The sequence below is a fragment of the Camelus bactrianus genome, chromosome 12, assembly GCF_048773025.1.
Source record: "Camelus bactrianus isolate YW-2024 breed Bactrian camel chromosome 12, ASM4877302v1, whole genome shotgun sequence".
Classification (NCBI taxonomy): domain Eukaryota; kingdom Metazoa; phylum Chordata; class Mammalia; order Artiodactyla; family Camelidae; genus Camelus; species Camelus bactrianus.
This window is the reverse complement of record NC_133550.1, coordinates 61,189,337-61,216,517: the sequence shown is the minus strand read 5'-3', so window position 1 is coordinate 61,216,517 and position 27,181 is coordinate 61,189,337. Positions and strand designations below refer to the sequence as shown.

General features: G+C 54.3%; 2 protein-coding genes and 1 long non-coding RNA gene across 6 annotated transcripts; 1 reads left to right on the top strand and 2 right to left on the bottom strand.

The window, feature by feature from the left end:
* Positions 1 to 4,852: 4,852 nt before the first annotated feature.
* On the top strand, positions 4,853 to 8,500 carry LGALS2 (galectin 2). 2 transcript variants are annotated; one of them, XM_010960340.3, is made up of 4 exons: positions 4,853 to 4,927; positions 6,585 to 6,667; positions 7,853 to 8,009; positions 8,170 to 8,500. In XM_010960340.3, the coding sequence occupies exons 1-4, from the start codon at positions 4,922 to 4,924 to the stop codon at positions 8,314 to 8,316; spliced, it is 393 nt and encodes a 130-aa protein (XP_010958642.1). In that variant the 5' UTR covers positions 4,853 to 4,921; the 3' UTR covers positions 8,317 to 8,500. The 2 variants fall into 2 exon arrangements, with proteins under 2 accessions (XP_010958642.1, XP_045376636.2); XM_045520680.2 differs by lacking the exon at positions 4,853 to 4,927 and adding an exon at positions 6,235 to 6,256.
* Positions 8,501 to 8,504: 4 nt separating this feature from the next.
* Positions 8,505 to 16,705, bottom strand: CDC42EP1 (CDC42 effector protein 1). Its single transcript, XM_074375513.1, has 3 exons — positions 16,551 to 16,705; positions 11,546 to 12,282; positions 8,505 to 10,196 (listed from the first exon to the last, which is right to left on the bottom strand). The coding sequence occupies exons 2-3, from the start codon at positions 12,006 to 12,008 to the stop codon at positions 9,574 to 9,576; spliced, it is 1,086 nt and encodes a 361-aa protein (XP_074231614.1). The 5' UTR covers positions 12,009 to 12,282; positions 16,551 to 16,705; the 3' UTR covers positions 8,505 to 9,573.
* A 703-nt stretch (positions 16,706 to 17,408) lies between these two features.
* On the bottom strand, positions 17,409 to 26,867 carry LOC123618378 (uncharacterized). Of its 3 annotated transcripts, none has more exons than XR_012510903.1 (6): positions 26,136 to 26,867; positions 24,715 to 24,900; positions 23,567 to 23,625; positions 23,000 to 23,177; positions 18,336 to 18,574; positions 17,409 to 18,043 (listed from the first exon to the last, which is right to left on the bottom strand). It is a non-coding gene; the product is annotated as an uncharacterized LOC123618378 (long non-coding RNA). The 3 variants fall into 3 exon arrangements; XR_006726815.2 differs by having other exon boundaries at positions 18,336 to 18,405; XR_012510902.1 differs by having other exon boundaries at positions 17,409 to 18,574.
* Between the last annotated feature and the right edge of the window lie 314 nt (positions 26,868 to 27,181).

The following is a 27,181-nucleotide window of genomic DNA, read 5'->3' as shown; positions in this document are numbered from 1 at the left end:
TTGTAGGTGACAAAGCCAGGATGTGACATTTGCCAATTTGAAGCCAAAAGCTTTCCATGCATGCCTCCCCCCAACCCCCACCCTGGCACCTCCCTGTTCCCTCTGTCATCTCAGAAAGACGGTGCTCAGTAGGGCGTGAGCAGGGAGGGAAGCAGGGAGACATCACTGATGTGTTGATTTGTTTGTTCTTTGGGAGGAGAAGGACAGGAGAGGAGATAGGGAGAGGTCTCACGGATCCAGGACCAAAGTCCCCAACAGCAGGAGGCTAGTGGGAGACGCAGGAAGCCACGGGCCAATTTCTCTGTTTGGGGCACAGGCCCACCTAAATGTTTAATCTCTTATAAAATCAGAAGAAGAAAATGAACTTTTAAGTAGACGAAAATGTTTTAATGTATGACATTGATGTATTTATTCAGTGCAGTCATAATATACAATTATATCTCTGTGTGTGTGTCTGTGTATGTTTTATACATAATACATATACATATACTTTTTTTTTTAATGTAGGAAGGAGCCCCTGAAGGCAGAAGTACCCCAGGCCCACGATAGTCATGATGGGGTCCTGGGAGTTTGCAAGAACATTCCCACAGGTCTGGGGCTCAGACTCGGTTGTCAGGAGGAGTCGACCCTCACAGCCGACACAGGTGGGGCGCTGGGCCCCTGATAATAACAACGAATATTTTCTGTTAAGTATTAGTGAAATGCCAGGCTTTATTGCCCGTAATCCTTATAGCACGTTGTTTTACAGAGGAGGAGACTGAACCCAGAGGGTTTAGAACCAAGATTCTTGTCCTGTACTGTCCGCTAAGTGACATTTGAGAACCTTGTCTGGCCCCAGGAATCTGGGACTTCCTGAAGCCTTCCGTTAGGGTGTAATTAGTTATTTTCCAGTTGTTTCCTGTGCTCAAACTTATCTCCCCACCTAGACTTGGCATCCTTAAGAGCTGCCTTTATTTTATACTTCTCTTCTGCAGAGGCCCTTAATCCCATGCATTTGAATAAAGTCTTTTGAGGCTGTGTTATACGAGGGAGCCCTGTGTGGCCAGCCAGGCCATGTCCTCCTTGGTACCTTAGAGGTGGACACACCAGCAGTTTTATTATGTCTGCTCCTCACCCTTGCCTCTCAGTGCAGCCTAGTGGCCTCCTGCACAACTCAGTGAAGGCAGATCTGCAAGGGCCCTTCATGAAGCCCTGGGGACCCGCTTCTTTAGCTGTTTTGTTCACTTAACACTGTACCACGGGCAAGGAACCATGGCCATCAAGGGTCCACCAAAAATGTGATTTTTCACGTTGCACGCAGTTCATTTATATTTTCGTAGCATCATTAACTTGGCCAATCCCATAGTACTGATGTTTTCACTTTCCAGCTCTTCCCCAATGACAATGTTGATGGTGATTTTTCCAATTCAGTAAGTCAGTGAGTAAATCTTTATTAAGCATATACTACTAAGTGCTGAGAATAACTTCCTGATCATCCAGCTTGATTCAAGGGTAACGTTTGGAACATTGATCAGAATATCTGAAAACCTATGAGAAGCAGCCAAAGCAGTAGGTAGAGGAAAATTCAAAGCCTTAAATACATTTATCAGTAAGCAGAAAAGATCAAAAGTCAATGGACTTAAGAAGCTAGAAGAGGAGGAGGGTATAGCTCAGTGGTGTATGCTTAACATGCACAAGGTCCTGAGTTCAATCCCCAGTACAGCACCCCCATTAAAAAATAATAATTATAGCCATTTGTAACAACATGGATGGATCTGGAGATTGTCATCCTAAGTGAAGTAAGTCAAAAAGAGAAAGAAAAACACCATATGATATCACTTATATATGAAATCTTAAAAATTTCTAGGTTCAATCACCAGTACCTCCATAAAGGGGAAAATTTTTTTAAAAAATAAACTAGAAAAAGATCAATTTAAAAAAGTAAGAGTTAATTAGCATGAAAGCAGAAAATAATGAAGGAAACAAATCCAAGAGCTGTGCTTTCTTTTCTTCGTTTCTTTCTGGAGGGGGTGGTAATTAGGTTTTCTTTCTTTCTTTCTTTTTTTTTAAATCTACCCTTAATAGAGGTACTGGGGATTGAACTCAGGACATCCTGCATGCTAGGCATGAACTCTGCCACTGAGCTCTACCCTCCCCATCTGGTTCTTTAAAAAGACCAAGGTAGTAGAATGTCCAGGGACTTGCACGGACTTCAAATTCTTTAGTCGGGAGGGCTTCGTGAGTATTATTTCTCCAATAAACCAAGCTTCTGATAACAGCTGCTTGGCAAAGTGTATTAGTTGATTGCTGTGTAACAAATTAGCCAAAATTTAGGGACTTAAAATAAGAAATACATTTCTTACAGCTCTTGTGGGTCAGGAATCGGACAGGACTTCGCCAGGTGCCTTCTGGCTCAAGGTCTCTCACAAGGCTTTAGGCAAGGTGTTAGCTACACCAGCATCCCAAGGCTCAAGTGGGAGAAGAGCCACTGCCCCATTCACCCACATAGGTATCAGCGGGATTCAGGTCTTCATTGCCAGCTGGCTGGAGACATCAGCTCCCTGGCACACAGGCTCCTCCACAGGGCTACTCATAGCATGGTTCACTTGTGTGCCTCCCTCAGAGCTAGGGCAGCAAGAGGAAGAATGAGGGAGAGTGAGCAAACAGTCTTTTTGTAATCAGTCTTTCTGTAACCTAATCTTCTAGTATTCTGTTCTGGGATTCTAGTATGCTGTTAGTTAGAATCGAGTCACCGGGTCCAGCCACACTCAAGGGGGAGCCAATTATACATGGGGGTGTATACAAGGGGTAGGAATCACTGGGGGTCATCTCAGAGGCTGTCACCACACAAAGGGCTTAAGATCATACTCCCGAACGTCTAATATTCTTTTTGCTAGGGCCGTGTGACAGGACTTGGCAGTCATCTGAGCAGTGGGTCTGTAGACAAGGCAAGCTAGGCTGCTTACTAGCTATGTAAAGCCTAGGAACCTTTCTTCCCCATCTGAAAAATGGGGTAATAATAAAGATCTCCTTCAGAATTGATTGAGTTTATTGTGCTGAGGGCTGGAGAAAGTGTTTTGTAAGGTGTATACCCTCCAGAAGGTAGGCATCACAGAGAACAAGACTGGAGATGTGAGTGTCAGTGATTTTTTTTCCTTTCCTTTATTATTATTTTTAAAATCTTTCATTGATGTAAAACATACACACAGAAGAGTGCACAATTCATAAATGTGGTCATGTTCTCCTGTCTTTAAACATTCTTCTAAACCAAACTTTAAAAAAAGTATATATAATGTTTCATTTTTTAATTTCAGTATTTTTCAATTAAAATTTTTTATTGAGGTATAGTTGATTTACAATGTTGTGTTAGTTTCTGGTGTACAGCATAGTGATTCAGTTAGATAAATATATTCATTATAGGTTATTACAAGCTATTGAATATAGTTCCCTGTGCTATCCAGTGGATATTGTTGTTTTAAAACAAATGAACTTTTAAGTTCTTTTTACTTTGTGTACTTTCCAGAACCTTCTACAGTGAGCTAGAATTATGACTGTAATCAGAGAAATATCACCTCCACAAGGTGTAGTTTCTGTTGATTCGAATTTCCATTTATAAAGCACTTTAAAACTCCTTATCTTGCTTGGGTTTTATAATGGCCCTGGGAGAAAGATCAAGCAGGCATCGATTTCCTTGTGGGTAAAATGAGGAAGTCACTCTCTGCTCTGGGCCGGCAGGGGACTGAAGGTGGTGTCCTATGTGAGTGCTGGGCAGTGAGCCATCCGTCAGCTCCTGGCACCGAAGGGCTCTGGGCAGGGCTGGCCTCCCAGCACCCCACCCAGAGTGGCCACTGCCAGCTCTAATGGAAAACCTTCTGACTTGCCAAACCAGGGCTCTAGAAAAATTCTGCTTCTGGGAAGCCGCCCTAAAGAAGTTGTCATGATGCTGCCAAACCTTATGTGCAATTAATTTAATGCAGCAGCATTTTTAATAGCAAACACTTCGAATTAATGTAAGTGTTCAACAGAAGGGAATTGGTTGAATAAATTTAGTCATTCAAAGGTAGACTATTTCACTACCATTAAAATATAGTTCTGAAATATAGATTTGTGGGCTTTAATGTTTACTGAATGAAGCAGGAGCAAAAATGGCAGAGGCATAGGGATGTTTATGATACAAATCTGTAGAAAATCGCGAGGAAGGAAATGTGCAGATCGAGTAGGCAGGCTCCATCCTGGGGGAGGGTGGTCGTTTTTCTCTTTATTTAATATCACTAATTGCCTATAGTAAGCATGTCAATTACACAAGTAGTAGATGAAATGAGCAAAGCACTGAACTCCCAGTCCCCACAGCTCCTCCCCCAACCCTCCCACTCCCTCCTCTGACCGCCAGTTTGTTGTAGATATTTCTAGACGTTTTCTTTGACTCCACCTATTGCTTTTAAAACTTGCATGTACAATCAGAAGAATCATGGCGTGAGGGGAGAAAACAAAACAAAAGCCTCTCAAAATGAATCGGGACATCATAGAAGCATAGAGATTTTTGCAAAGCAAGTCTCTCTGTTTAAGGGCAAAAAAGCAGAGCTCAGGGTTATTGGGTGGCATGCCGAGCTCATCTGGTTTGTGTTGGCTCCAGACACCCAGTCCAGTGCTGCTCCAGGGCCATGTCCCTTAGGGCTCTGAGAGAAGGTGGGAGGCTGGCAGGAGGCCAGGAGGATTCTCTGGGCTGGATGGGCTGGGCGAGGGTGAGGAACCTCCTGCCTGTTTGTTCTGGGGACCAGGAGATGCCGGCGGAGAGACACTCTGGCAGAAGGGACCAAAGTCCCCATTTATGGCCTTGGGGTAGTTAATGTGTAATATTCTAGGATATAAGCTGGACTGTGACATGAGACCCTGAGCCCAGCCCTCCAGGAGTCACCGAGAGCTTCTTCCAGGAGCTGCCACCATGTCGGTGAGGATGCTGGACTCTGCATTGCCCACCTCCTCCATCCCTTCACGTCTTCCCCTGCGTCGGGGTGGGGTGGGTGCTGGAGGAAAGCATTGCTGACCCTCCCAGCCTCTGTTTCCCCTGTTGTGTGGATGTCGGACATATCATCTCCATAGCCTTTCAGCATCGAGGTTCTCTGCTCCCCCTACCATTGTTCTGAGCCTCTTTCCCCCTCTAGCCTCAGTTTTCTCATCAGTAATACTAATAGCAGTAATAGTAACAACTGCTAATGTCTACTGAGCTTTATGAAGATAAAGAAACTGAGGCTGGAAGATTAAATTGCTCATGATCACACTCTGTAATCTGTAGGGAGTTGAGTGGATGTTTTTTGAGGTCCCTCCCTGATTCTTTGATTCTAAACCCTGCTCTGCCATAGCCTGCTGTGTGGCCTTGGGCAAGTCACTGTCCCTCTCTGAACCTCAGTCTCCTACATTTGGGTAATTAGATCACAGACGGTGTCTTCTGACGATTAGATGGTGTATTGGTTTCCTGTGGCTGCCATAATAAATTTATTCTCTCAGAGTTTGGAGGTGTGAGTTCTGAAATCCAGCTGTTGGCAGGGCCATGGTCTCTCTAAAGGCTCCAGGGGAAGATTCTTTCTTGTCTTTTCTAGCTTCTGTTGGTTGTCAGCCATCTGTGGCATTCCTTGGTTTGCAGCTGTATCCCTTCAGTCTATGCCTTCGTCTTCACATGGCCTTCTCTGTGTGTCTGTGTTTTGGGGTCCAAATTTCCCTCAGTCAGATCAGATTTGAGCCTACCCTAATCCACTGTGGCTTCATCTCAACTTGGTCACACTCAGGTTCCAGGTAAACATGGCTTTTTTGGGAGACACCATTCAAGTCAGCAGAGGTGGGGTGCAGGGCGTGGAGGGGAAGAGAGGGTCCAGCGTGGGGGGCACAGTGCTCCCCCCATGTCTGCCTCGCAGGGAGGACCATTGTGCTCAGAGACTTGCCCGACTTTCTCCTTCCCTTGATTGTCTCACCCCTTCCCTTTCTTTCCTCCTTCTTCAGAGACCACATAGTGCAAATCTCTTATATTAAAGAGTGGGGAGCTGAGGTCCAGAAAGGGGCACAGCCGGCTCCTAGTCACTTGGCCAGTTAGGGGCAGAGCCCGCACTAGACCCTGACCACTATCTGCCCCCACCCCTACCCCAGCTTTGCCTCCCTGTGATACAAGTCATTTTCTGTCAGTAAAATGACTCCAAATTTGTGCAAGAACTAAATGTGTCCTTGTTTGGGGAATTCTGCTGAAGGCACCGCACCTCATCACTTGAACACGTTTGGGGACAGTGAGGTCAGTGGGGACCACTCTATCCATTTCATAGATGGGTAAATTGAGGTTCCCTCAGCTGGACCCTGCGTCTCCAGATCCAGCTATTCTTGTCAGGCTGGGGTGGGTAAGAGTGAAGCCAAATGGGCCAGGGGTGGGTGGGGGCTCTGGGAAGATTTGATCCAAGCACTCTGGCTCTTCCCTTCCTAGCCCAGTGCCTTCATGGGGGAGAGGGAGAGTGAGCCTGTGGCCAGATCAGGTTGGGCTGAGGCTCCTGAATGGGCTTCACCAGCAGAAGAGCGCTGGGCACACGTGTGATGGATTTTTGTGGTACGTTTCTCTGTTTGTGCAGGGGAAATTTGAGATCATGAACATGGACATGAAGGTGGGGTCAACCCTGAAGATCAAGGGCAAGATCGCCGATGATGCTGATAGGTGGGCAAGCAAGAGGGCAGGTGGGGTGGGGGTGGGGCGGGGGGACTGCCCACAGACTTGGAACCAGGCTGGGGATGTGGGGCAGGCAGGGCAGCCTTGTGAAATGGTCAGAAGATGACAGTGACCTCAGACCACTCTGAGGGGACCTACTGTATGTTCTTGCTTGCTCTCACGCCCCTCCCACACCCCTGCTGGCTCCTCTGTTAGGGCCTGCCTTCACATCTGAGGCTAGGCTTGCAGACATACAGAATCCACAGCGGACACCATATACTCAATTCCTTGGCCCCGATAGAGACTGAAGGGGCAAGTGGAGAAACCTCACCACTCTGCCCAGTCCTCTGCGAGTTGGGTGCCTCTACTGAAGGCGCAAACGACTAGGGACACCACCCTGTTGACCCAGCTGATGGTCAGAGGCTGCCCTTTCACACACATTAAACCAGGGACAACCACTAGGGGGTGCCAAGTGGTACTGTTTGCATGGCATCCTCTCCATTAGAATCAGATGCTTTTCTCCACCTTGGGTGTTACAGCTCAGCAGTGGGCTCTCCTGTGTGCAGAACAAAGCCTCTACATTTATTGGGACTGATCTCCATCAACTTTTGGTTGGGAGAGGCAGGCAGATGCATCGGGTAGGAGCCAAGAGGAAAGTTACCCTTTCTCTGACTTGGGTCCTTCAAGGTGACAGCAAGGTGGGATACCTCTGGTCTGAGACCTCCCAATGAAGGCACCCTATGACTCAGAATGCCCCCCTCTCAGGGACCCTGAAGATCTAATCCAGACCCCTGTAGTGATCCTCCCAAGAGATCACACAACCCAGTTGCATATACCTCAAATGACAGGGAGCTCATCCCTTTAGGTGTACAACCTTTTTATGGCTAAACTGAATAGGTCTTCAGATGGCTGAGAACAGCAATTCTCCTCCCTTCACCAGGACAGATACTCTCAATTTCTAAAATGTCTCTATTAATTACCCAGCTGTCAAGAGCTTCTGTACTCTTTAAGTGGAATGTGATGCTCCAGTGCCAAGTATGATCAAATTGTCACCTCCCTTGTTTTAAGGCACAAACCTCTATTAACACAACCATTGGAGATTTGTCCAGCTTGTGGTCAACCAAGATCTTGCGACCCAAGCTGTTTTACCCAGGGCTGCCCCCTTATTCTCACCTGCTACCCCTTCCCCTGCAGCTTTGTGATTAATCTGGGCCAGGGGACAGATAAACTGAACCTGCATTTCAACCCACGCTTTGGCGAATCCACCATTGTCTGCAACTCACGGGATGGCAGCTGGGGACAGGAGCAACGAGATGATCACATGTGCTTCAGCCAAGGGTCAGTGGTCAAGGTGAGGCCAAAGGGGGAAGGGGCCTGAGGAGGCTATCAAGGATGGTGGGGCACCCTGGCCTCTATACGGGCCAGGACTGTTGGGAGACACCAGGCACCGCCCTGGCCTGTTCCCAGGGTGCCTCCTGCCTCCCTGACACCCTCCCTCCCACCACACGCAGATCGTTGTGACCTTTGAGGACAACAAATTCAAGGTGAAGCTGCCAGACGGACACGAGCTGACCTTTCCCAACAGGCTGGGCCACAGCCACCTGAGCTACCTGAGCGTTCAAGGCGGGTTCACCATCTCCTCCTTCAAGTTAGAATGAGGGCAGCCCCTCGCCAGTACGCAAGACCCTGGCGCCCAATTCCCTAGCCCGAGCTTCACCCCCCCTCACCTTCACTCAAGACCAGCAGCCCTAGGGGCACGGCTTCCCCTCTGCAGCTCCCAGCCCCGTCCCCGCCGGCCCCCGCCAAGGCTAAGAACAAATAAAAGAATCCACCTCTACAGTCTTCCTGTGGTAGGATCTGCTGTTTTCCACTATTTTAATGCTCCCAGCACCCTCCTGATACTGACGGGGAGACCGGGAGACACAAGGTCACAGGACCGCCCAGTGGGGGATGGGACGTGCTCCTGAACACCTCTAAGCCACCACCTCTGCCTGCCCGTCCCCTCTGTCACTGGGGCAAGTGCCAAGCTGCCCTGTGGGATTATGGTTCCCGGCACCTGGGCCAGGGGCTGTGCCCGGAACTGCAGATAAGGGCTCCCACCTGGGCCTCTTATCACAGGAATATTCATTCCAGCCTGGTTACTCATTACCCCCAGCCTCAGCCTCTCCCCTGACTGGGGACCCTGTGGGAGAGTCCTTGACTTTCCAAACCCAGTGCTGAGGGTATTCAAGCAGGTGGCGGTGATGCTGGTTTCCCAGGTCCTCAAGCATTTTGCAGGACATCTTTTATCAAAAAAGCCTTTTTTAATCAGGACCCAGAGGCAGGTTGCACAGGAATATGGGAGTGCCCCCTTCCCCGAGGTCACACCTGAGTTTCCTCAGAGGCTTCTGGGGCAAGAGGGGGTGGCGGTGGGAATGCTGGGAAGTAGCCTTAGGAGGGCTGGGGTCTCAGGGAGGAAGCGGGGACCCTGCTGAGGGCAGCTCCAGGATGAGCTGGGGCAGGTGGTCCCTCTGGGAGAGGAGACAAAGGCTCTATGTGGTGTGCTCCCCACCCCCATCCAGCAAGGGCAGCTCTCCCAGCACAAAGGCTGCACTGTGAGGCCGGGCCCTCCAGCCAGTGGGGGTGGCACGGAGGTGGGGTGCCAAGGAATGGCCACTGGGTCCAGAATGGCAGTGGGGGGAGGCAGATCAGTCCTGCAGGGCTCATGGGAATCCCGGGGTCCCAGAACAAGCCTGGTCTCTGGCCTCCCTCCCATGTCTGTCCTGCAGAGGTGTGGAGGGGTCTGGGGACAACTTGGGTTCTCCTGCCTGTTGTCGGCAGGACCCAGCTGTCAGGTGAGGGGCTGGCTCTGCACCTGGGCTGTTCTTAGGCAGTGTCCCGAGGCTGGGAAGGGTCTTGGGACCATGCCCAGCCACTCACACCTTGACCTCATCATCCTCCTCAGCATCAGCAAACTCGAAGGTGTTGGCTTGCACCGTGCTGGGCACAGAGGCCCTGCTACCTGCCTGGGCTGTCCCCCACTCTTCATCTAGGCTCTCCCAAGAGGCTCGAGACTGGGGCAGCATCCCCACCGGCTCCCGCCGAGCATCCATCTCACTGTAGTGGCGGCTGCTTTGGCTGCCACCCCAGCCTGCTCCCCAGCGCCTGCCAGGGACTACGTCAGCAGGTGCACAGGGACGTTCTCCCAGCGGGCTGGCCGTCGCCTCAGCCACTGGGCCTGACCCAGCGGTTACCCCATTGGGGCAGTGTCCAGGGGGTAGTGGGCTTGAGGCAGGGGCTGGGGGGCTTGCGACAGGGGCTGGGGGATTTGCAGCAGAGGCTGGGGCTGGGGTCTCAGCTGCAGAGGCTTCTGAGAGGCTCATGACCCCCAGCAGCTCACTGAGGAGAGAGGGCCCAAGGTCGAGGTCCAGGCGGAAGGACTGGAGGGAGTCAGAGCGGCGAAGCTCAGGCTCAGAGGGGAAGGTGCTATCACGGTCTCGGTCACGGGGCTTTTCTGGGCGAGGCAGGCGGGAGATGGTGCAGAAACCAGAGTCCAGGCCTAAAAGAGAAACAGGGACCAGGGTCATGGCTGGGGTCCCAAACCAGGAATTGGGGAAGGGAGAGCCAGGACCAATCCCAGCTTGCGATGTGGCCTTTAGTAAGCCACTCCCTGCTCTGGCCTCGGTTTCTCCCATTTTTCCAGTACGGTGAACCCCGTCCTCTCATGTGTGATCCTCCTGTCAACCCTGGAAATTGACGTAATTCTCATTCCCATTTTGCAAGTGAAGAAAGTGAGACTCAGTTTGGGATGAGGGGAAGGGCTTGCCCAGGGCCAGGGTCTGATAGGCTGAAGCCAAGCCTGAAGCTCAACTCTCCTGACTCTCAGCCCCAACTTTAAACTTGGCCATGACCCCTGGTCCCCTGCCATGACAGTGGCTGAGGGCTGCAGGTGAAGCCACAGCACATGGGCTGGTTTGTGGGCACAGGGATGGAACCAGCAGCTAGGATCAGACTGCATAGAAATAACAGACCAAAAGGACAGGCAGACCCCCTCCAAAGGTCCTTTGTCCCAGCCCCTGGCTCCAGGACAACTAGGCCTGAGACACAGTGAGGGGGAGTGTGGACCAGCCCTTTGGGGGTTGTGGGTAGCACCCCCTGGAGATGGAGCATTGGAGGAAGCCTCTGGTGGAGGGGCAAAGCCGCAGTGCAGGGAATGGCCACCAGGTGGCAGCAGGGGCTCTGGTTCCCAGGTGAGCTGTCCAGAGGAGGAGCCAAGGCGGCACTTGCCACGCCCCACCCTGGCAGGAAGGCTCTGGCTTCTGTCCATGTGAGTGGTTTTTCCAAGTTTGTCAAGTTACAGGAACCTCTGTTCAAATAACAACACAGCAACAGCTCCCGTACCCTGAGCACCTACTATGTGCCAGATTCTGGGCCACATATGATATGTGTATCACCTCACTGAAACTTAGCAATGACCCTAAGGGACCCCTTATACAGGCAGGACTTGACCTTACAGAGGTCACTGGAAATCAGGCAGAACCAGGATTTGAATCCAGAGCCCTGGTTCTTAGTCTCTCTACTACATCATTCTGACACAAGGGGGCTGCTTCCATTGAAGGGGGCTAGAAGAAGGGGGCTGGCCCAGCCGAGGGCCCTGAGATGGGGAGGTAACTTAGGGGCAGGCAGAACTCAAACCTCATCTCCTCACCTCTCAATCTCAGTGTGTTTTGGGGAGTGAGCTGGTTCTCACCCAGTAACCCCCTCCCCATCCATGGTCTGGGGTTTGGGCCTGACCTCCGTGGAGACCAAATTACTATGGAGAAAAGAGCTCACTTGAAGGCTTGGCTGACCCATCGAACCCTCTGGACCTCCGCATCTGAAAAACGGGCAAATAGCCCAGGCTCTCACCGTAACCGGAGTGGCCATCCGTTGAGCTGGCAGGGCTGCGGTCAAAGCTGAGCTTGCCCACCACGAGGCTGTCATAGGCGGCCTGGTTGAGCTGCGGCAGAGAGATGGCGTTCTTGATGATGGGGGAAATGGCGGGTGGAGCAGGTGAGGGCGCAGGTGGGGAAGCCATCCTCCGGGGCGGTGCCCCCACCCTCCGCATCAACTGTAGCTTCTTGGCCAGGAAGCTGCGGGGTGAGCGGTGGGTGCCCCCGGAGCTGCCACCGTGGTTGCTGAGGAAGGAGGTGTCACCGAAGACATCCCCACCACGGCCCACGTGCATGGTGTGGCGGAAGTCCCCCAGTGGGGGGCTGATCATGTCTGCAGTCAGCCGCCTCTTCCCCTGCGAGCTGGACACCCAGCCCACGGGTGAGAGCTTGCCCAGGTTCATGGCTGGGGCTCCTCCGGCCCCCTGGGGGCCCGGCATTGGCTCTGGCTGTTCACAGTTGCTGGTCCATGCCCACCGGGGGCCTGGGGAAGAGGGTGGTGGCCTGGGCTGAGGGTCCACTTCTCAGCTTCCTCCTGCGTGGCGTGGAAGGGGGTGGGCTGAGGCTGCCCGTCTGCTCGCCTATGGTGCTGCCCCCAATTGCTGAAGCTGTGGGGGGTCCATGGCTCGTCTCTCCCTGAGGCCTGTCTCCCAGCCCCGTGGAAGTAGCTGTCAATGTTCTGTCCAAGACCAGAGAAGTGCCTCAAATGTAGACCTAAAAGAAAGAGAAAAAAGTAGGGGTGAGCCTAGGGGCATCCTGGGTCCAAATAATAACACCTAAAGAGAACAAATGATGGGGATCACGGTCAAAATGCTGAGCAGACCCGCAGAGGACATGCTGCATGACTCCATGGACTGGCAATTTAAGAACAGGCAGAACAGAAATAACAGTGATAGAAATCAGAATTGTGGTTGCCTTTGAACAGGTATAGACTGCAAGGGAGCACAAAAAAATTCAGAGCTGTGTGCTGCAGATGTGTAGGGGTAAAAAGTATGAATGGTCATTATACAGGGCCTATCAATAAAGCACCTACTAAGTGCCAATGGCTTACATTCATCACTCATTTCACCCAGACAGCAGCCCCGAGCGAGGCTCTATATTAGTAGAAACTGACACGAAAAGAGGTGAAGAGACTCGCCGGCAGGTACACAGGAGGCCACGGTGAAGCAGGGCCCCCAAACCCAGAGCCCAGGAGCCTCAAGCTACACTGCCTCCTGCTGGTGGGTTGAGTTAAGTCCCCTCCCTTCTCTGTGGGGTAAACTGTCTTCCAGTCAGAGGCCAGGAGGGGGGGGGGTGCACAGGGAAGGCTTTGTGAACTGCTGTGTAAACAGCCCGTGCAGAGGTTCCTCAGAATCCTTCGCCTTCAAGGTGCTTCCTGGAAAAAGGCTCCTGTGGTCAAAAGTGGTTTTTCCAGCTGTCTACTACATGCCTGAGCATATTCAAGGCTCTGAGAAGGCCCGTAGGAAAGAACATTATCATCGTTTTTCAAATTGATGTAAAAGGCCTTGTCACCAGGGAACAAGTTTTAGAAAAAGCTCAGCTGGTGCCAAAAGCTGTTCCTTGCCTGGTCCCTCCCCTCCTGATCTCTCGCCCACACTCCCTCCCTGGTCCCAGCCTTCTCTAAGCTTCTCTTGTTCCGACCGCAACCTGTCTAGCATTATAGAAAGTATAGGCTGGGGGACATCTATGAGCCTATGGTCCCACACCTGGTTTCCCGGTGGCCCAGAGGGGCCACACTTGTCCACAATCACATCAAGAGAGCTAGCAGAAACTTGAACTCGGAGCTTCTGACTCACATAGACTTACTGGCTCGTGGGGCCCAGGCTTGTCTCCTTAGGTCAGCAACGCACTCTGAGGGTGGGGCAGCCGCCTGGATTTCCCTGCTTCCTCCCTCCCTCCCAGCACTCGGCTTGGGCTCTGCACACCGCAAGTGCCAAATCAATACGAGTTTAATCACAGGAGTTCTTTGCGATACTTTATGCCAAAGGCTTACCTCTTGCCACCTTCCAAGTGAGGGGAGGTGGAGGATTCAGTGGCCTCACAGTGTGACCTTGGGTAAGTCACCTACCTACACAGGCCTGGACCTCAGCTGATAAAAGTTGATAATGATCCTTAAGGAGATTGCCTAGATCTGAGTGCCAACATTTTTTGTTTTGTTTTTTTTAAAATTTTGCTGCCACCTCCAAGCATAAAAATCTCAATATTGCCCTTCAAATGTTATTTGAAATTCAAAATAGGTTAAATAACAAGATAAAAACAAAGAAGGCAATAAAACAAAGCTTGCTTTGTTTTCTTGGCTACATTCTCTTCCCTTCCCACCATCTGATCCACCCCTAACCCTAACTCCTCCCCATCTGGGGGGGGGGTGGCGGTGGTGGTTGAATCATCTCTTTCCCTGGCACCCCCAGCACGGAGATGTCCTTGTGGAATGTTTGCTGAAGTTATGAAGTGCTCTGCAGTTGGCTGGTCATTACATGATGTCATCTGATTCTCCAGCAGCCCCGAAAAGCCCATTTTATAGGAAGAGCCAAGGCTTGGAGAGAAGGAACTTGGCCAAAGTCACGCGGCAGGTACCTGGCATGGGTACCTCTGCAGAGATGAGGAATGAATTTTCCAGGGGGGGAGGTCATTCTGAAATGTCACGAGAAGGGGTCACTGTGTCTGCTTTGTGGCCACACTCATGTCTCCCCAGCCCCCAACTCCCTTTCTTCTTGAAGCAGCCCCTCCTTTCTCAGCAAAAGGGGTTCTGGCCCAGACCCAAACCCCATGGCCACTTTGACTTAGGAGACCAGCTTCTGCCCCAATCTTGTGGTGATCTCACCTCCAAATGCCTCTGGGCACCTCCAAAAGATCTCCACCCTGCCCACTGCTGTAGAGAGACCTGCAGAGCTGTGGGGCCGAGGGCAGGGCACTGCTCCTGGGGATCTGTTTTCCCACGTGGAAAACAAGACCAGGACCAAAGGCTGGTCCTCTCCCAGGGGAGTTTTAAGAGTGGAAGATGCTATAATTAAACCCATGGATCCTGAAGCTGGGTTCAAACCCAACATCCTTATGCTACTATCATTCTGGGGACACTTGATGGCAGCTATTTGGCACTTGGCACTGACCATAGGGTATTGCTGGTTTTCAGGTATGCTCCACCTGGCCCTGGAGTAAACAGGGCTCTGGTTGTCCAGGAACACGGCCTATCTCCCCCACCAGCCCACTATGTGCTAATGCTCATGAACACCCATTTTATAGATGGAAAAAATGAGGCACAGAAAGGGGACTGACTTGCCCCAGGTCAGAAAGCAAAAAAAGTGGTGTGTCTGGGTATCTCCTCAGGATTCTACCAACATCAATAGAAATGCCAGGGGAGTGGGTGAAGACTACAGTGGCGCAGGGAAGAGTTGTTGGAGGCTTTGTGGCGGATGCTGGGAGGCTGAGCACAGAAAGGGCAGGCCTGGGAGGCAGGAGACTCAGCTCTGCAGATTCAGTGCCTGTGACCTGAGCTAGAGTGGCCACTGTGCAGCCTCAGTGTCCCAGGAGCCCTCGTGTCTACCCTGTAGAGAATAGTCAGGCCTGGGTACTTGGTAGGAGCTTACTCAATAGCAGTAATGACCACAAGGACAAAGTCCGGGGCCGGAAGCGGGACCATGCATTCAGAGAGGCCAACAGGGGCCGCTGTGCAGGCACGTGCGGTCGGAGGAGGCCAAGGGCTGTCTGACCGCCTCGTGGGGATGGGGCAGAAGGAAGGCTGAGATGGGACACCGCACCTAAAACTCACTTGGGGCTACCTGCAGGCTGCGGTGACCGCTATCGGCACCACCTGGAATCCTGGAGGCCACTCGCTGCACACAGGCCCCCTTTCGCAAGGGGTGACACCACCCCTACCCAGGACCAGGACAGCGGGACCTTGTCTTGGTTAGAGCTGCTCTGGCCTCTGGAATAAGGGGTTAACTCCCTGAAGGCTACGTTCCCATGCCCCTCAAAGTCCAGCGGCTTCAAGAAGGGGAAACTGGGGCCTCTTTCGAGGGTAGCGAGCTGTGTGCAGTCTCAGCGCAGACCCTGTTCTCAGGACTCCAAGGGGGACAGTAGGAGGGCACACTATGGGCCACAAGGCAGGAAGGGGACATGGGGGAGGTGTTTCTTGACCCAACACTCCAAGCTGGCACCAAATCAGCCTCTGGCTGAGGCTGACTGGCTTTCGGCAGAGTCTCCCCGAGTCCTGGGTTCCAGTCCCTGCGCCGCGCTTCCTGCAGCTATGGCCTCTGAGCCAGCGTCTTCGCCAATCTGAGCCTCAGTTTCTCGGTCCAGAAAATGGACTTCAAACTTCTCGGGTCTTGAATGGCTTAGCCAGAATAGAACAAGCTCGAGGGCAGTTGGGATTGGAAGTCCGGGAAAGATTTTAGCCGGAAAACATTCCCTCTGGGAGACATGCGGTTAGAATGTGGAGGGTCGCTCCGCGGGGAAGGGGGCAGTCGGCTGCCTTGGCTCGAGGGGAACCGGACGGGATGACCTCACCCGCTGCTCCGGCCTGGAATGCGGCGGCTGGGGAGGGGGCAGGGTGCCTGGTCCATCTCCCCAGCGGTTCCCCCCACTTCCCGCTCTCCGCGCGGGCCTCGCCAAGGGGCCCGACATTCCGACACACAGCCCCCTCCCCGTTCCTTCCCTTCCTTTCCCAGGGCAGGAAGGAGCGTAGACGGCCCTCGGCTCGCCCCCTCCTCCCGCAACCCGTTTTACCTTCCAATTCTCTGCCCCGCTCCGCCCGCCAGGAACATTGCAAAACAACCCGAAAACTTGGAGCGCCCGCGCGCGGCTCCCGAGGCCAGCGCTCGGGCCCTGCCCGATGGCACCCGGGGCGCCTTTGGCAGGCTGGCCCCCCTCCCCTGCCCCTGGCCCCGGGAGCCTAGGAGGGTGCCAAGTCCTCGCGGGCGCTGGGATCCCCTGCCGGCGTCCACGCCCGCCCCGGGCCGACGACCCCCGGGCCGGCTCGCTGTTACCTTCTCTCCGCGAGCCCCTGGAGCTGGGGGTGCAGGGCGGACGCGGCGGCGGCGGCGGCGGCAGAGCGTCCCGGCGCGCAGCCCCGGCGAGTGGCTGGGCCGGTCTGCGCCGCCCTGGCCGCGGGCTCCGCAGGCTGGCTCCGGGGGCGGGGGCGGGGTGTGGGCGCGCGCCCTCCTCCCGCCTCTCCCCTCCCGCCCGCGGGCGGGGCCGGGCCCCCGTCCCGGGCACCGAACGGCCGCGGCAAGAGCTGGAGGGGGAGCGGCGGGGGCGCCGGGTTGGGTTCTTGCCCGCTGCCCCGGGCAGGGGGAGGCGGGGAAACTGCGGGCTGCCGGGGTCGAGGCGACCCGGGTCCCTGGCTCCCAAGCCCTCTCCTGTTGGCTCCCCGCGTGGCCTTGGGGCGCCCCGACCTGAAACCTCTGGGTGCGCTCCCTGCGGGAGTTTGAGGAACCGGGAAGCCGGATCCCCGAGGCCTCGAAAGGTAGAGATCGGCTTAGACCTTAAGGTCTACAAGCTGGGTGCCCACTCCCTTTCTCCTCACCCCCCATGCCTTTCACTCCAGTACAGACCCTGCGGGTGCCAGGACACAGACTTGAGCCAGACTGGGGTGCAGTCCACTGACGGACCACTGGTAGAGTGGTGTGGTAGTCAGGGCTGTAGACCCTGGAACCCAACAGACTGGCTTCTCATCCTGCCCTGGTCACTGCTTATCCTTTCTGTGCCTCGGTTTTCCCATCTGTAAAATGAAATCGTAACAGCAGGCATCAGATGTAATGTTGTTAAGTATTCTCTGCTGTGTCAGCGCCTGGGAGGCTTGCTGAACTAGTCCATGAGGTCACAGCTCAGGTGGATAAGTTCTGAAAGCTTTATTGAGCACCCCTCAATCCCACCCATGAGGGGCAGGGAGTCAGCCATGCCTTAGGACCCGGTGCCATCCTCAAGGAGGGGAGATAGATCTCTGATCCCTGCCTCATGCTGACCTCTTCCGTTGCTCTCCTTGAACTGTGAGCCCCCTGAAGACAGGCAGGAAGACCTGGGGGGCTGTCCTTGCATCCAGAGATTCCTAACACAGCCTGCAGGGCAGGGGTGGGGTTCAGCAAGGGGTCCTAGAAGAGGTGGTACCTGAGTTAAGTTGTTAAGGACACACAGACAGAGGGAAGGGCAGTGGAAATGTTCACACGCCTGTCGAGAGACAGCATGAGTAGGCTTGGAAGCTAAGGGTCCGCTTGGAGGAAGCAGGAGTGGCTGGAGGACAAGGAGCCATATTTACACACACGTGGAAGAGTCAAGGTTTTTGCTGTTCACAGAGCACAGTGCCTCTCTCACTGGCTCCCTGAATCCTCATGTTGGCCACTGAGGGAGGGGGTTATTTCCCCAGCTGGACAGGTGGGGAAACAGATATAAAGAATTCCAGCACATCCTCAATTGGTTCAATAATAGGATTGACTCCAGTCAGTCAGCATTTTCTCTGGGGTCAGGCTTGGAGATGCTTTGCCTAGGGGAGAAATGGGAGTAGTCTCAGAGGCCCTGAAGAACTTGGGTGACGAGGAAGGGGGTTGCCTCTGACATGCCTGGATGGGGGGCACAAGCAAGGGGCTGGGCCAGGCATTGAGGGTTTAACCTTGGGCCGGGTGTCCCACCTCACCAAGGCAGGGATTGGAAGCCAGCAGGCAGCGTGATCGGATGAGCATTTGGAAGCTCTTGCTGTGAGCCAAGGATGGCCAGGAAGAACAGAGATGGAGGCAGGGCTGTTACCATGAATAGCGGTAGTAATAACCTACACTTACTGAGCATCTGATGCGCACTGGGTCCTGTAGCCCCTCACACGATTCATCATGTTTAATCCTCATGAGATCCCTGTAGGGACAACACTGCCATCATGTCCATTTTGCAGAGAAGTGAAGTGACTTTCCCAAAGCCTCCAACTGTGGCAGGGTGGCCATACTTCCCGGCTTGCCCAGGACAGCCCCAGATGAGGGCCGACTGTCCCAGCGTCATTAATAGCCCTTCTAATCTCAAAGGGGACCTGGTTAGACAATAAATTACAGATCACTCTAGTCAGAGGGTCCCTAGAGCAGCTGGCAAAGGAAGTGGTTTGGTGTGATGTCAGAGGTGCTGAACCCAAGTTGTGGCCCATTGGCGTCCCTATGACCTTGGGCAAGGCACTTGGCCTCTCTAAGCCTCAATTTTCTTGTTTGTAAAATGGGTGTAATACCAGTGTGGAAGTTTGCTGCTTGTAGCTATTTACTATTTGCTGTGAGCCCCAGAGAAATGGCCGAGAAAGCAGTGTTAATGGGAGTGGTTATAACCCATCACACACACCGTCCGACCTCTTTAGCTCTGGGCTTGGGCAGGCAGGGAATAACCAGTGGTTGAGAAGCTTCCTGCAATGCACCAGGCGCTTTGCCTCTGCTAGCTCATTGTGAGTCAGGAATTCTGTGTCCCATTTTTACAGATGGGTAAACTGAGGCTGGGAGGCGCTCTCCCTTCATTTGAAGCCTCTCTCCAGATAGAAGTTCCTCTCCTTGTAGGCTGCATTCATGTATCTGGCTCTACTTCTGATTTAAGGATCAGCTTTTCCTTCTGGAAAATGGAAGAAAGAGAGGGGTCTGACATCCTTGTGAAAGAGGCAGGGATAGGCCCTCCCCACTTTCCATGGTTTTCTCCTTTCCCAATTTCTTGTGGTCCCATTTCTTCTCTTGTGGAGAAGCTGTGCCCAGGAGCGCAAGAGTTAACCCTGGCAGAACTGTAATCACCGTGCAGAATGCAGAACAAATGCCTCCCAGCTGGGGACTGGGAGCTGCTAGGTGGGACTGGCTGCCTGGAGTTCAGGAGGCCCATCTCCTCCCCAGTCCTGAGGAGCCAGGCCCCCAAGGGCCATAATCACAGAGCTCAGCTGCTCCCTCAACTCACCCCTGCAGACAGGGTGGGCTGAGGCATGGGGCTTATGGGAAGGAGGCAGTTTCTGGCCAGGGAGTCCTCTATGAAGTTAGGGTGGAGGGGGCAGGGCACAGCTAAAGAGGGATTCTTCCCCTTTGGGGACCCAGGAATGCCAGTGGCTGCCCACCAGGCTCCAGTGAAGTTTGGAGTGTGGGATCCTAGAGCGGAGTGAGTTGGCTTGGCCACATCTATCAGCCCCCACCCCAGCCCCTCCCTAAGAAGCACGCATCCTTTCCATCCCAAAGTCTGGCTTGGCTTTTGGTTAGTTTATGCATCTGTTCTGTGTCCCATTGATCGGTCTTCCTAGTCCTCTATTTCTTGAGCACCCACTGGTCCATCCATCTACCCACCACCCATACTCCTATCCATCCATCTACCCACCCTTCTACCCCTCCACTTACCCACCAATTTACCCATCCCTACTACCCACACCCATCCCATCACCTACCTACTTACTCACCCCTCAGTTGACCCACTGCCTACATCTCTATCCGTTATCTGTCTGTCCCCCATCCTCCCATCCACCTCCCCACCCATTCGTCCTTCCATTTAACCACCCCTCACTCTATCCATCCAGCATCCCTTGATCCACTGCCCAGACCCATGCCCATCTAAGACCCACCTGTCCCTCCATGAACTCACCCACTCATTTCCCTGTCCATCCTATGATGATCTTGTATCAACTCACCCCTGGCCTCTGCTGACCATCATGAGTTTCTGAGCATGTCCTCATCTTTCTCACAGGCACACACCTCGCTCACTTTTATCAATGCGTCACCCTTGGGCAAATATCCATGAAGGCACCTCCTCCTGGAGGCCCTCCTAGAGAGTGAGCCTCTCCCCTGCTCCTCGTCCATTCTCCATATTGGCATCAATTACAATATGAGCTGGCTCTCCAGTGAGATGGTGATGTCTGTGCTCTTGGCATACTTGGGGAACAACTGGTCACGGCCAGCATTGGAAGGGAGTCCTTGTCATCCCAGCTGGACTGCAGCCACCATGAGGGCAGGTACCCTCCTCCTGGGACCACTCCAGGAACACTCTCCACGGGCTGTGGCAGGGGCTCAGACACACCTGGGCATCGCAGGGAAGGGGGCAGCGTCGGGTTCTGCAAGTGATTTCTGCTGTGGACTAATCCCCCAGCTTGGGGAGACTGGCAGCGGGACCAAGGGGGCCATCCCCCGTGCTCTCCCCTCTATGACCCAGCATGCATTTCCAAATCAGGCAAACCTGAGTTCAAATCCCAGCTTTGCGTCACACTAGCAGAGTGACCTTGGACAAGCCGCTTCCTCACCTGAGCTTCATTTGTGATGAGCTGTAAAGTTCGCTACCTGACCTGTAGTTAATGGTCAAAGAAGGGTAGCTATTATTATTACTATTGTTAGAATTTCCCTTTTCCCAGGAGGTGATTTCATTTAATAAACATTAAGTAAGTGCTTGTTGTGGGCCAGGCCCTGAGCTGGGTGCCTTGTTAGGAGGCAGTGGTGAGGAAGGAATGCAGTCCCTGCTCTCAGAGACTTGTCTGGTCTGGTGGGGAAGACAGAGGCCAGGAGTTGGTGGGGCTGAAGGGCCAGAATAGTGGTAGAAGGGGCCAGTGAGACTGAGGAGGTGCAGGGAGGCTTCCTGGAGGAGGTGGCATTTGAGCTGGGTCTTGGGTCTTGGGATAAGATTGCCCATAGGTGGAGCTGGGGAGAGAGCTGGTCTCTCCAGAGGGTGGAAGATGAACTGGAGGTGGGTGGGTGGGGGTCTACTGTGGAGGATGGGAGAGAGGGCTTGTACACTGTGCTCGGGGCATGGGAGAACCCTCTGTGTCGTGGGCTAGGATGAACCCCTGCCCTTTCCCCAGCAATGGCTGCCGTCAGATGTCACAGACCCTGGGGTGTCTTGGGATCCCTGTTGGGGTTTCTCATTAGCAGAGGCCCGCAGCAACCTGGCCCCAAGTTTTTTTTCCTGGCTGAACTCGAGGTCAGGAACATGCTTTGATGGAGCCAGGGGCTAGAGACTCTCCTGGAAGGAACCTTCAGTCTTTCCTTCCTTATTCCTTCCTCTTATCCCCGAGCCCAAAACTCAACACTTAGTGGGAAGTTTCAGGGCCTCAGGGGGCTTCTGGGGACACTGAGGCCCAGAGAGGGTAGGACTTGCCAGGGCTGCACCATGAGTCAGCAGTGGAGTGGGCATTTGTCAGCCACCACACACCCCACGGCTGCCTTTAGTGTGAGTGAGCATCTGTTGGGTACCTACTGTGTGCCAGCTGCCGGCCTAACAGGACAAAGCAGACAGACTCACAGAGAGTTAAGGTTCAGACAGAGTGCAGACTTGGCAGAGCTTCCAGGAAAGCTGCCTGGAGGAGGTGGGATGAAGCTCTGTGCAGACGTGTGAAGTTGTGTAAACCAGAAGGTGTGAGAGACAGGCTGGGTGCACTAAGTATGTGTGCCTGGCACGGGTGTATGTGCCATGGGGTGATGACTGAGATGCTGGGGCATCAGGGCTTGGCCTGGGGCGCGCAGGCGGCCTGGGGGCTGGGTGATGACAGATTAGTCCCTGGCTGTCCCTGTTTGGCGGTTTCTCGAGGTGATGCCTGGGTGTGAGTGGGTTCTTGGGAGCAGCAGGGTCAGACTGGGGAGTTAATCTCAAGGGTATTTTAGAGGGTGGGACTGTGAGGCCCACAGGGAGAGCATGGCTCCCAGAGGCAGGCAGCTGTCAGGGCCGGAAACGCCTCTGGAATTCCAGGCTCTGGGAAAAGGGCTGGCCGCATGGAAGAGTTTTCTCAGCCAGAGCCTTCCAGGCCAACTCAGCTCTGGTTCCTTGTTCACTCTCTGCAGGGAAATGGGGGAGGGGAAGTGGGGGAGGGGAAGCCCCCTCCCCCCACCGCAGGCTCCTTTTCTCCTGGAGAACAGGACAAGAAGTTGGACAGGGGCTGAGGAAGGATGTGGGGTCAGTTCCTCCAGCCCCACCCCTAAGGAGGACAGTCAGATGGATGGATGGAGCAGGCAGTGGGGCTCTGAGGGGCCTGTAGGTGCAGGGGGTGGGGAGGGACAGCAGAAGGGCCACAGCCAGCTGACCTTGTCACCCCAGGGGTGATGGGGCTGGGTTCTTCAGAGCTGGGCCAGGTGGCCAGGAACCTGGATGGAAGGGCAGTGTTGGGGGGATTTCTCCAGAACATCTTTGTTCTCGAGAAGGGGGGGGGGCGGTGTGGAGGGAGGAGGGGCAGGGGAGGGGGACAGGAAAAGTGTTTGAGGAGCAGAAACAATGGCCTATTCTCTGCTGTCCAGCCTGGCCTGAGAGATAGGCCCGTAGGCCGGAGGCCAGCCCTGCCTTGCCCTGACCATCTCCAGCATCGCCTGCCCTAGGCTGGCCCAGCCCCTGGGGCTTCACATGGCCCTGCCTGGGTTGGGTAGGGGCTCCTCCCTCAGCCCCACAACCACTGGCTCATTCCTGGATGCTTGGGTCTGCGTCTGTTTTCTTCTAACAAAAGCTGGCCCACGTCAGTGGATGAAGGGCTTTTACGTACATGATCTCCTTTGTGTGGTGGAGGAGGGAACCAACTTCCCTCGGCCCACGGGCTCTGCCTGTTGTTTGTTGATCTGGGAGTCGAACCCGGCGCTCCGGGCTCTGAGTCTTGGGTTCATATGATGCTCCCCATCGCCGCACTGCTAAGAAGCTTCTGATTTCTTCCTCCCTTTCCTGGACTGATGATAAGAGGAGGATGATGAGAAGTGAGAGGAGCTGAAATTAAGCACCTCCTGAGGGCCAGAAGCGAGTCTGTGCCCTGGGCTTGGTGATTTCCTCGCATTTGCCCTAATGCTTACAACACCATTATACAGATAAGGAGACTGAGGCCAAGGAGGTAAAGTTACTTCCTCAATCTCTCACAGCTCGGAAGTGGTCCCACTGGATTTGAGCCTCTGTGGTGTCCACAGTGCCCTGTTGCCTTGAGGGCAAAAGGGGACCTTCTGAGACCACAAAGGGACCCTGTCCTTTCAGCGTAAGGACGTAGGGAGAGATCTCACATGCTGCACACTCATCCTCCTGGGGCCGGAGTTGCCCGGAAGCTGCCCTGAATGTTGCTTCTACTTACCTGTTTGGTGACTGGGAGCTCACTGCAAGAGAACAGCTCTGCCGGTCAAGAATTCCTCCCTGAAATGGAGCAGAAATCAACTCCCCGTTACCTCTGCTCACTGCCCTTCTCTCCACTTGGGGATGCACAAAGGTGCCCCCAGTGTTCTCCCTTCCAAATGTTTGCCAAAGAGTCAGAAGACCTCGCTCCAACTAGTCCCATGCAGCTGTGAATCTTTACTAAGTTCCGTAGTCTCCCTGTGCCTCAGTTTTCTCATCTGTGAAATGGGAACAGTAATGCTGGTGATCAAAGAAGATGCCCAGGAAAGGAGCTTTACAATAACATAATTATTGCAGGTGTTCAGGCTCCTTGTACTTTGCGGAGTTGTTTCAGGAACTGAACAGTCACATCACAGCGAGCACTCATGCTCAGCCCCTAGCAATGCCTTTGGATTCAGGAATTTGCACCCCAGCTCGCAGAGACGAAATGTGATGGCTTGAACAGTTTTATGTGCAGAGTAATCTTTGTTAATTCATAAAGACTCCAACAACATCCTCATGGGTACGAAGAGGATCTCACAGCTGAGGAAACCAGCCAAAAGAGGTGAAGTGACTTATCTGAGGTCCCACAGCACCTTTCTGCAGGGTGATTGACCCATTGATTCTCACTAGGCCGTTCCCCGGTCAGGCCTGCAGGGGTTAACTGGGCTGGCAGGCCCCCTGACAAGCAGGAGGGAGGGTCTCACGGAGAGTAAGAGTGAGGGGTGGGGAGTGGACAGCCCCTTCTAGGTCTCTGACTCCACCTTGGTGGGCAGCTTGAGCCCCTGCCAGCCTCTTGTTGACTCAGCCGGCCTCTCTCCTGCCAAAGCCTGCTGGCCAGCGCTCCCGCGGGGAGGGTCAGGCTGCATTCTTCTCGGGCTGGAGCCTGGGGGGTGGCTGGCACCTCCTGGTGGAGTCTGTGTGCTAGTTTGTGGGTGCTGGGCCAGATGCTGGGGCAAGGCAGGGGGATGGACCAGCTTGGGAACCCAGCTACTTGGGCTTGTGGCTCAGCTCTGCCATCACTGAGCTAGGTGATCTCAGCAAGCCACTGTCACCATCCTGTGTCCACCTCTGCCTCAGTTTCCCTGACCATCAAATGGACACAATGATAATAAGCCTTGCCAGCCCTACCTCATAGCTGTCGGGAGGATCAAAGGAGAAAACAAGTTGGGCCAGAGTGAACGCCCTTTGTAGTTCAAGGACCCAGGCACATCCGCTGGGCGGCCAGCTGCGCATTCTCTAGGTGGAGTAAGTGAACCGGAAGGGATGCAGGGGCAGCTCTCAGCTGTGGCATGACATCTCTGTCTCCTCCCTAGACTTGACATAGTGACAATAGCAATAGTAACCACTTCTTCCAAGTTCATAGCCCTGGAGAGTTTACAGAGTCTTTCCATACCCATTATCTCAGGTCCCCCTCACCTGCCCCTCAGCCTCAGGACCTTTGCACTGCTATTCCTTCTGCCCAGAAAACTCTTACCCCAGGTGAGTGAAAGGCTGGCTCCCTCTCAGCTCAAATGTCACCTACCAGACCACTCATCTAAATTAGTTTTTCCCACACCCCTTACCCACTGCCACCCTCCCTTCCACTCTGCCTTTTGTGACTGCCATGACCTTGTTCATGGTGGTGGGGGAAGGAATCACCTTCCCCCTGGACATTAGGCTCTGTGAGGGCAGGGACCATGACTGTCTACCTTGTTCACTGCTGGGTCTGGAGATGGACCCCAGCCTTCCATGGTAGCTGTCATTGTCCCATCTGACAGGGGAGGAGCCTGAGGCTCAGAGAAGCCAAATGATTTGCCCCAGGCCATACAGTCCAGAAGGAATGGAGCCAGGCACGGGCTCTTTCCAGAAGTGCCCCAAAACTGCATCGCCTGCATCCTCTGCAGGCCCCACCTGCCACAAGGTCGAGCCCCTGCCTCCCTCTTGACACACAGTAGGTGCTGTGCACGTATTTGGTGGAAGGTGGGGAAACAAAGATTTGCTTTACAGAACAAGCCACTGGATTCCACATGCAAATCTGGTCCCTAGCTACCCTAGTGGGTTTCTGGGTTAACCTTTGGCCCAGTGTTGGGGGGCATCCCAGGGCCTCCTTCTGCTTGGGCATGCTGGCTGGTCTAGTAGCCCTCCCAGAGTTGCAGCGGCAGCTGCAGGGTGGCCGGATGCCCCACCCCCGGCGCCTCTGGGCCCTGAGCCGAGGCCGCAGGCGGATCTGCAGCTGGCACTGCTCCTTTGGTTTGGGGTGGGAACACCGCAGGGATTTTAAAAATAAAGGCCTTGAGACAGTGGCCTGGCCAGGGCGGCCTGAGGCGGGGTTGGGGCCAGACAGGGACAATGGGATGCTGAGTCTTGAGGGCTGTTCACTCACAGGGAGCAGCCAGGCCAGGGGAGCCCCCTTCTCCCGCCCCCCCATCCAGTGCTGCCCTCCCAGGAACATTCCCTCCCCGCCTAGCCTAAACATCGGCCTCAAGTATTTACTGAGCACCTACTACGTGCTAGGCCTCTCTTTCCCCCAACTAAGCTGCTCTCCCCAAAGCAGCCCTTCCCCTCCTTACCCGACCTCAGGCCGGAATATTTATTCAGTGCCTACTATGTGCCAGCCTTGTTCTGCCTCCTTCCTTTCAGCCTCTCTGAGCTTTTCTCTTCAGCTCCCACCCTCCCTCAGCCCTCTCCCCCATCTCAGACCATTTCTGTCTGCCTCTCTCTCTCCTCTGGCCTGGCTAACAGGAAGCAGCCGGAGAGGTCAAGGGCCGCTGGGCCTCCAGTCCAGCGCCTGCGTACACAGGGGCCGGTCTACAGGGAGGAGGGAGACTTCCTGTTTATGAGATCACAAGGACCCCCAGGGTGGTGTGTTGGCCAGGCCTCCTGGGCAGCCCCTCTAGTCTAGACCTCAGTCCCTCCCTGCAGAGGCCCCCCAAGCAGCCAGCTCAGACCCAGGCACTGCCCTCCCCCATGCTGGGGAGAGCAAGGAGGGAGGAGGAGAGAGGAGTCTTCGGAATGGCCAGGAATGTGGGAGTCGAGAGTCCAGTGTCCGCAGGAAGCATCCCTGGCTCCGGGGCCCAGCCCCCCCACGTCTGGGTGCTCCGCCCCGTTCTCCTCCCCTAACCCCAGAGTCCTCCCCTGCTTTGATGGTGGAGGGCCTGAGGGAGAGCTGAAGGAGGAGGCCAGATCCCACTCTGCCCCAGTGGGGCCACAGGGCTTCAGCTCTGGCTTTGTCAGGTTCTGGTGGCCTCAGTCTCTCATCTCGGGGTGGGAGTGATGGGCCAGAACTCCATCAGCCTCATCTTGCACCCACTGCATTTTCCTCTGTGGCCTCCACGCCAGGAGGATGGGGGCAGGGCTGCCGGATGCCTTGGGACCAGCCAGAGAGAACTGGGACCAAGGTGTCATTTCATACCTTGAAATATCCCTCCATGTTCAAAGCCCCAGGTCCGAGGAGCTGGGGTCAGGGGCAGACGGTGGGGTGGGGCTGGCCAAAGGTGCCCAGGGGGAAGCAAACAGCCCTGCCCTCCTCGCCTCCAGGCAGTCCCAGCCAATCAGTCCTGTGGTTGCCCAACAGGAGGTACTGATCGAGGGCTTGAGGGTCATGGCCAGTGGAAGA